The 9,674-nt window shown below is 36.1% G+C and overlaps 2 protein-coding genes across 2 annotated transcripts in view; one reads left to right on the top strand and one right to left on the bottom strand.

Moving 5' to 3' along the window:
* The window catches only part of LOC111402477 (probable WRKY transcription factor 20), a 5,668-nt gene extending 4,644 nt beyond the window's left edge, over positions 1 to 1,024 (bottom strand). The window contains exon 1 of the mRNA XM_023030819.1: positions 700 to 1,024. Coding sequence (XP_022886587.1) covers positions 700 to 969 — 270 coding nt within the window. The 5' untranslated portion in view covers positions 970 to 1,024. The remainder of the gene's footprint in view (positions 1 to 699) is intronic.
* Positions 1,025 to 8,294: 7,270 nt separating this feature from the next.
* Positions 8,295 to 9,530, top strand: LOC111400738. Its single transcript, XM_023028125.1, has 3 exons — positions 8,295 to 8,524; positions 8,573 to 9,098; positions 9,147 to 9,530. The coding sequence occupies exons 1-3, from the start codon at positions 8,295 to 8,297 to the stop codon at positions 9,528 to 9,530; spliced, it is 1,140 nt and encodes a 379-aa protein (XP_022883893.1).
* The last annotated feature ends 144 nt before the right edge of the window (positions 9,531 to 9,674 follow it).

The following is a 9,674-nucleotide window of genomic DNA, read 5'->3' as shown; positions in this document are numbered from 1 at the left end:
TTTTGTGTTTGAAAATTTTTTCCCCATGTTATATTCTGCCTCCATAGGTTTCGAGTACTGGCTCTGAATTTGCACCTTAAATTACAAATACTGTAAATCTGCATTTCACTAAATAAAGAACAAGTGAACAACACACCAGATAATTTATTCCAAAATAGTCCACCTATCAATAATTAACAATTCCATTGAAAAAAATGTAACAACTCTAATTGCATCCCACATGGACGTTAAGATAAAAGTATAGCTTGTGAGGTTATAACTGGCGGAACGCCAGCTCGATACAAGCCAGTATTAAAACTGAACTATACGCAATGTAGTCAATTAGTGATAATTAGACATTCCCATAACTCGCTATGGATGAAGCTACCTGGGGAGAGCTAACTCCGGTAGAAGCTTTTTTTTTTTTTTTCCTTATAAGTACATGGTTATTCTCTCCTTAGAAATGCATTACGAGCTGATTACAAGGATGGGTCTACCAAGCACGGCTGTAACAGAAAAGGTTGGAATTTCCTAATCTTTTTGCTACTTTAGCAGCTTTGTTCCCAACATTTAACGCAGCAGTACCTTGATACACAGACTGGGTATCGAAACCGAATCTGAATCTTCCAAGAAACTACTCGAACAATTTCTCCATAAATCAGCAAACAAAAAGAAAAAGGTGTAAAAATTAATCTCGATTAGTAAAAAGGCAACAGCGACCTTGATGTTCGAGAGAAGAACGGGCGATTCGAGAAACGACGTCGGACTGAGTCCAGGAGGAATAGTAATACAAGTTGACCTGGAGATCGGAAGCTTCGCCGGAGACATAAGCCTGTACTTCGCTCCGTAGCTCGATCCGCCGGAGAAAATCGCCTCTACCGGAGCTGAGAATCCGCTATCTGACACGTGCTCGGGAGTTGAGGTCACGTGACTGCTACAATTATTGGAGGGTGATTGAGATTGAGCTAGTGACTGAGCTCCTTCATCCATTAAAGAGAGATTGAGAGAATGTTAGGAGTCTATTCAATGGAAGGTTGCTTTCCAGCTTTTGTGAATGGGAAGCGGTAGGGGTACTTTGGGTATTACGGATTGCAGGCAAATTTGTCAAAGATGAAGGGTAAATAACGCTAAAAGTCACCTAACTTTGAGTGAGGTTTCATTTTAGTTATTAAACTTTTTTTGCTTCCAAACCCCTAGAGATTTAAGTCAAAGTCAGCAATTAATCTTAACTACATATTTTATGATATTCATAATTTTTCAATCATATATTTTATCAAAATATATCAAAATCAATAAAAAATTAATTTTGATTCCAACCAAAAAGGGGCCAAAGTTCAAAATTCATATTGGTCGCCAATAACTATTCTGTCACGTAAATAAGCACAATATGTTACATGAGAGATGAAAGTTACATATACATTGAGGATACCTTATTATTTGTGTAGTTGTGCTTTAATTGTGCGTTTTGGCATGCAGAAAGTTGTGTATGAATAAAAATTCACTAAGGCCCTATTTGATTGTACCAAGTTTTTCATGGAAAATGAAAAATCAATTTCATTTTCCATCTTTTTTGCTGTTTGATAGCATTTTTTTTTCAAGGAATTAGTTTTCTTATTTTTCTTGGGAACTAGCAATTTTCCATGTTTTCATGGAATTCGAATTCTCGTCACATGGTGAGAATTTGAATTCCAGGCCACCGTAGTGATTTTTTTTTTTTTTTTTTTTTGGCAATAAAAACAAAATTTAAAAATTATTGAAAAAAGTTTTTTCCCTTTAATTAACAATTTTCATATAAAATAAAGCCAAACGAACACTTTTTTTTTAGTTGGCAATGAAAACAAAATTTAAGAATTATTGTAAAAAGTTATTTCCCTTTAATTAACAATTTTCATATAAAATAAAGCCAAACGAACACCAAAAAATAGATGATTTTCTTGAATTTCTTGAATTTTTATTTTTTTGGCAATGGAAATAAATTTCATCACCAATACCAGTAAAATTTATCACTTTAATTGACAATTTTCATGTAAAACAAAACCAAACGAATATCAAAAATACTTTTTATTTCAACATTTTCCACGTGGAAAATTATACCAATGAAACACAATAATTTACAATTTCCAAAAAAACAATTTTTAGGTAATTGAATTCACTGGAATTCGTTTTAAATTCAATTCAATTCCATCTTTACAATCAAACGGATCCTGATTGAAAATTCCATTTCAACATCAAAATTTTCCCAAGCACAAATATAAATCGTTGATCAGTCAATTTAGCAGATCAACATCATAGCAAGTTCATGTTAAAAAATTTGCTTACCACGTTGAAAAGATGTTAAATATTGTAACAGAGTTGATATTCGTAGCCAAATTGAATAAATATTTGTCAATTTTAAAATATTTGATAAATTGATGAATAAGTAAATAGTACTTGTAAAACTGAAAAACCGATGAATACAGATTGATTTGAATATAACAATAAACACGTGTCAAACATATTCTTGTAAAAAATCAGATGCTCACATGAATGTAACTAACAAGTCACATATAAATTATATCAAAATCATACATCTATACGAAGTCACAATCACACAATTTATAAATCACAATCATTTATCAGAATGGATCACAATCACATATCAACTATTTTTTCAATTTTTTTTTTTTTTTACAAACTTATTAATTTCAAAGATATATACTTACTATTATAGCTATGAAATTTTCCTTTTTCGAATTTCTATTTTGCCAAGTCACCAAAAGTAGTAGTCATGTTATTGAAAATCATTCACGTGAAACGATATCTATGAAGACTTTTATCTCATTTAGCAAACAACTTTACCATGTGATCCTTCAATTCACCAACAGACAATTGACATTTGATATTCTCTAAAGGACGAAGATTGATTGACAAAATTATCCATTTGCTGTTCTCCTTTTGGGGCATTGCAATCCGGATCGAGCTACATAGCCCATGTTAGTGACCACATGGTTGACATAATACACACATGGAAGGTTGAGATTATTTTATTCATGAAAGACTCACGTCGGCCATGTGAGGGTGCGGTCACCCAGAGTGTCAACAGCGCGAGTCGTTTGGCTTTTCCCTTGCAATCCTCCTCCATTTTTTCCCTTCTTAATCTTTTGTGATTTTAGTAAATTTATATAAAATTCTTAAAATTAATAAATTTGTTACTGTGTTAGAAGTAATAGATGAAACATCGGCAGAAATAGGCCAATTTTATACAAAATGGAAATTGAAATAATTATACGTCTTAGAAGTCGTTTATTGCTTTTGAGATGTATTGTCCAATTTGTTGTTTTACCCAGTTAATTATCGACAAATTATTTTTAAATTAACATTTCATCTTAAGTTTACCCTCATCAACTTCACCAATAACTTACCAAGTTGATGGCGTGTTGATTTAAAATGACATATAAATAATTAATTGGGTAAAGTGTAAATTGGACTGCAGATCTCAACTCCACTTATTGACCCATATTTGATCAATTTAAAGAAAGACAAAAACGTCTTCACATATTATCTCATTTCAAATAATTAAAATGATTAAAAAAATTAAAAAAAAAAAGAAATAAAAATTGATAAGTAAAAAGATTCGACAAAAAAAAAAAGGAAAAACTAATTCTTATTCTCCATCTATACCGCTGACGACCGTTCATTTAAAGAAAATATATTTAAATGATATAATAATATGCAAAAACCCTCTTGTCCTACTTTAAATGCACGTTTGGCTAGCAGCTACATGGGATTAAACTTATCAATGGTCATTGTACCTTATAATTAGCGTCACGTCATCTTCTAAATTGATTAAAAACTCACTATAGCCACCCAACTTCATATAACGTTTCAATCAAGCCACCCGATGATTTTGATTGAAATATATTAAAGTTTGATGAACAATGTGAAAAAAACTTATAAGTTGGATGACCTCTAACATAATCTTCCCCTACCCCTACATTCCGCTGTCGTACCACCACAGTTGATGAGATGGTCAGACTAAGTGTAATACTAAAAAGAGTTTTCCTACACGTACATCGGGGTTGACACTTCGGTGTACACTCCCCTCACATGGGAGAATCCTACGATTTATTTATTGTCGTGGGTCATCCCCTTATGTAAGGGGAGTGTACACCGGAGTGTTAATTTCGGTACATTGATAAGTACAGATTTTTGCACTATTCCGGACAATTAAATTTAGATATTTGTGAGTTTCATTAGCGATTTATTACTTAATTTAGTTATTTTTATTGTGTAGGTGAAAACCCGATTTTGAACGATGATTAGATGGTATTATGCGGAAAAAGATGAAAAAAATAAAGAAAGCATGAAAACGTTGAAAGATGATGTTTCTATATATATATATAATAAAAATAAACAAAATGATTAATCCATTGTGTTAAATGTTTATTTTGTTCTTTTTGATTGTTTAGGTGCACAACTAAATGATTAAGTTGTTTCGATGAATGTTATTTAGGGATTAGTAGTACGTAATAGCTATTGATTCTAAAATCTTGTAGCAATTACATTTCGATAGATTATGAAAAAATTTCAATTGAATGTATGTGGATTAATACTTAAGTTAAGTAAACTGAGTTTGGAAGTTTACCCTTAATTCAATTCATCTCTTTTGTTGTAATGCGTTTGTTAAATTAAATTTAGAGAGCTTTTTCTAGGTTGTTTAATGAATAGGGTTGAGTAAAGAGCTTGTTTTATTCGACTAACATGTAAGAAGAGATTGAGGTAATTGAGCTTGTAATTATTCTCGAATTGTTGTTAATCTTGAGAACGAAAATCTATTGTGATAATTGATTTGAAAATCATTCTCGTGGCGACGAAATATCCCCCCAATCACATTTTCTTACATTCAATCAAGAACCAATTTGTTTATTTCAAATTTCAAGTCTTTTCTAGTTTAAATTTATCGCTTTCCTTAGTTCAACAAACCAAACCTCACCCCCGATCCTCATTTAATCTATTTCGTATATTATTATTAATTTTATTTTTTAGTGCGCAATTGACATAATTGAATCAATCCTCTGTGGGAAATGACCCTTACTTGCCATAATGATATTTAAGACGACACATTTAAATTAAGTAATGAAAATTAATTGGAACGTGATTTGCAACGTATCATGTACAAATAGCATTTTCCTACTACGAACCCAAGAAATCATTCCATCAAATTTACGTCCTTCTCCACCGCCATCACTACCACCACCACCTAAAGCAAGTGGTGCGGTTTCATTATTGAAACCCCGACATCGAGAATGCCTAGTGACAGTAAGCGCTCGTCCTCGTTGGGAGAAGGCGCGTCGAGGTCTTGCAATGGGAATGGAAAGGTGAAACTCAAGCCCCTGCACTGGGATAAAGTGAATCCAAATGCAAAACATTCGATGGTGGGGGATAAAATTGATCAAGGCTCTTTCAACTATTGATTCTTTATTGCTTTTGTCTCAAAAATTCTCTGTTTTGATATATTTCTTTTCAGAATTTTTCTTCTGACATGAATTCTAGTTTGATGGTCATCTTATTGAAGCTCTCTTTGGATATGTTGCCATCAATCGAAAATCTCCTTGAGAAGACATTAATTCAACAATCAGGATAAGGGATAGATCCGTCCAGCCTCCCAGATTTTCATTCTCGACACCAGAGAGTCCCAAAACACAGCAATTGTACTCAAATCACTTGGCGTTTTGCACAAAGAAATCAAGGATGCCCTTGTCAATGGAGATGGCCTAAATGCAGATAATCTTGAAAAGTTGACAAAAATTTCTATGACAACAGAAGAAATATCTGAAATCCTCCCATTTGATAGAGATCCAACGAGATTTGCAAACGCAAAATCCTTCGTCTACCACTTCCTCGAAGCTTTTCCGTCAGCCTTTACTCATTTTAACGCCATGCGTTTCAGATTAAACTATTACACAGATTGGAAAACTTCCTTGGGTTTCTAGTATTACACTAACTCCCACCATCGCATTGGCGGACTGGAAGTGGCAGTACAGTGGCGGAGAGCGGCGACGGAAGGAGGAGGATATCTTGAGTGTTGAAGGGGGAGAGGATTTTGCTAGAGGTTGTCCAACTTATAAGTTTGTTTCATATTGGTAATCAAACTTAATTTATTTCAATCAAAATCATAGAGTGGCTAGACCCAACGTTAAGTAAAGTTGGATGACCATGGTGATTCAAAATTAATTTGAGTGGCCATATTGACACTAAGCATAAAGTACAGTGACCATGGATGGATTTAATCCTAATTATGAACCAGTTGGAATTGGTTAAGTCACTTTTTATTCAAACAATTCTTGAGATTCATAATCATTTATTCACTATTCATTTTAATCTATTTATATTTTAAATAGATTATCAATAACTCAAAAAAAATATGCTTTATATTGGTCAATATATACAATAAAAATTGATAAATAAAATAATTTGACAAAAAGAAAGAAAAAATAATAATTCTTCTTCTCGACCTACCCCATTGGGCACCACTCATTTAAAAATGAAATTTTAGATGAGATACTATGTGAAGACCCTCTTGCCAATTTTTTAAATGCTAGTTTGGCTAATGATTAGAAAACCATTTATAATGGGGATTCACAATCACTTAATTATCACTCATTTTTATCTATTTTATAATTTAAATTGATTATAAATAACTCCGAAAATATACTTCATATTGGTCAGATATAGAATAAAAATTGATAAATAAAAAATGATAATTGGTTAAACTCACTTTTTATTCAAATGATTATTGAGATTCATATTTGCTTTCCACAATTCCACTACTCCTTTTTATCTATTTATAATTTAAATTGATTATTAATAACTCCAAAAATATACTTCATATTGGTCAGATAGTGATCAATTAGGGACTTCTGGGACAATTGGTAGGATTTTAGACAAAAATCATTCAAGGATCCTGATACTGACATTCCGAATAACCTGACCACCATATTATCCCGAGGATTACGCTATCCTTTCATGATATACATGAATGCTCGATCATTTTATCCCGACCACAAATCTTGGATAAACCCGCAAATTCCACATATGGAGTGCTCGAGCATATGCTCAACCCGAGGGTTATTCTCGAGCACTCACTGTCTTGCTACTTTACATATTGCGATTCTTGTGCTCGAGCATTAGTAGTCCTCGAGCATACCCTCCCATCACAATCTACGATTGTTGACCTTTTAGAATTCCTATGCAATTAGGACTCTAACTCAACCATATACTTGACTCCGGCAAGGATTCTATCCCACATATAATTATGGTATTTGACCAACTCCTTAACTATACAGGACTCCAACAGATAAGGACACCTACCTAGTTGAATCCCACTAGGAGAATGTTGCTTACTACTATAAATACAGAACCTTGAGCCATTATTCAAGTACGTTTTTTATTATTCTCCAGTCTATAGCCTCATGCATATAATTCCCTTTCTGACTAAAGTATCGGAGGGACGACGAGAACACCACCTCATTGCCTTTGTTTCAGGTACCGGAAGACTACGATCGTGTTCAATCCGAATCATCAAGCTCGGGAAATATACAGGTACGATTTTTGGTAGCATCATTGGCGCAGTCTGTGGGAAACACTACCAGAAGCCATGGTTAACACACGATCAGGTCTTCCTCCGCAAGCTCATCCACTCCCATCCCTCATCCTGGCAAAGATTAACCGACTCTTCATGAAGAATCCTCAGGAGTGCCCGCACCTTTGCCAGCGGTCATCATAACTGAAGCTTTTGAAGAGCTCTGTCAGCAGGTGGCCACGCTCACACAACTGTTAAGTCAAAGAAATTCACATTCGTCGCCAACGCAGGCGGAGCATGGCGGTTTTATAGCCGATGCTCGAGCACGACCACCAAACCCCGCAAATGGCGGAGTAGGAACCTTGGGTATTCACAATATGGCCTCGGGCTCGAGATCGGTCGCCATGGATTCCGGTGAAATTGCCCGAATCATTCAAGAAGGAATTACAGCTGGCCTGCAACGGAATGCTCGGGGGTCAACAGGTTTCACCCCTAACACTCCATTCACGCCAGAGATATTGTCATATCCCTTGCCCGATAGATTCAAATATCCTCATATTAAAGAGTATGATGGGACGACCGACCCCATCAACCATCTCAATGTATACACTAATGTCATAAACTTGCAAGAGCCTCATTCTCAGATTTGGCTGATAAGTTCTCAGCCTTCTTTACAAGTAGCTAGCGAATCAGGAAGACCGCGACCTCTCTCATGCAACTTCGCCAGGGACCAACTGAAACCCTACGAGAATTTATGACAAGGTTTAACAAGGAAAGGCTTCAAATACCCGACCTTCACATCACAACAGCTGTCTCCGCCCTCACTTACGCCGTAAGATGTGAAGTTTTCAAGATGTCCTTATCAAAGACCCCATTGCAGACAGTGACCGAGCTCCTCACCCGAGCTGAAAAATACATTAATATGGAGGAAACACTAAATCCAAGGAGACCTGGTCCTTCCCATGAAAAGATCGAGAACAAGAGGTAACATGATCCCATCCCCCGGCATGAGGTTCCCTGGGATAAGCGCAGGAATGAGGCGCCATCAACACCTCTTACTCGGTTGAACACCTCTAAGACAAGCATTTTGATGGAGGTTAAGGATATGAAAGAATTAAAGTGGCCTTCAAGGATGAATTCGCCCCCTGACACAAGAGATAGGAGCAAGTATTGCGAATTTCACCGGGATCATGGGCATACTACAGAGGATTGTCATGCTTTACATCGAGAAATTGAAGCCCTTATCAAAAGAGGATTTTTAAAGAATTACATTCGTCATGATAAGCGACCAAGGAGTGACCGTGACAATCGGAAAGAGCCTGGGACTGGAAGCAGTGCTCAACCCACTGTCGGAACCATTAATATTATCGTTGGGGGCATAGCATCTGGCAGAGACACAAGTAGTGGGCGAAAGCAGTATGCCCACCAACATGCTCATACCCCAAGAGAATCCCGTAATGAAGTCAAATACATCACTTTTGGAGTAAGAGATTTGGAAGGAATATCATATTCTCATGACGATGCCTTGGTCGTCTCTGTGGTTGTGGCTAACTTCGAAGTAATGAGGATTCTGGTTAATAATGGGAGTGCAACGAATATACTGTAGCAAGAGGCTTTCACCAAAATCGAAATCTCTCCCAAACAGCTCAAAGCAGTAAAAACTCCCCTACAGGGATTTGGTGGTGGAGTCATTATCCCTGAAGGTATCGTCGAGCGCCCGCTTACATTAAGAACTGGTAGTACACAAGTGACAGAGATCACACTATTCCAAGTGGTTAATACCCCAATGGCCTACAACATCATTCTGGGAAGACCCCTACTGAACAAGATCCAGGCTATTGTGTCAACTTTGCACCTCGCCATGAAGTTCCCCACAGGTCATGGCATCGGAGTAGTTCAAGAAGACCAAACAGTGGCTAGACAGTGCTATGTTACTAGCATCCGAGGAATGAGTGTTAACGTCATGCAACTCGCAGACCTCGAGCTCTAGCTCGAGCCAAGGGATAGATTAGCCCCTGTTGAGGAATTGGAAGTGGTCGAGCTCGAGCACGAAAAAGCCGTCACTATTGGTCGGAATCTCAAGGCCAACCTCCAGGAGGAAGTTATCAATTGTCTGTCCCACAACATTGATGTT

Source organism: Olea europaea, chromosome 10 (assembly GCF_002742605.1).
Source record: "Olea europaea var. sylvestris chromosome 10, O_europaea_v1, whole genome shotgun sequence".
NCBI lineage: Eukaryota > Viridiplantae > Streptophyta > Magnoliopsida > Lamiales > Oleaceae > Olea > Olea europaea.
Note: the sequence above shows the minus strand (reverse complement) of the source record. Positions and strands in the feature narration are given on the sequence as shown.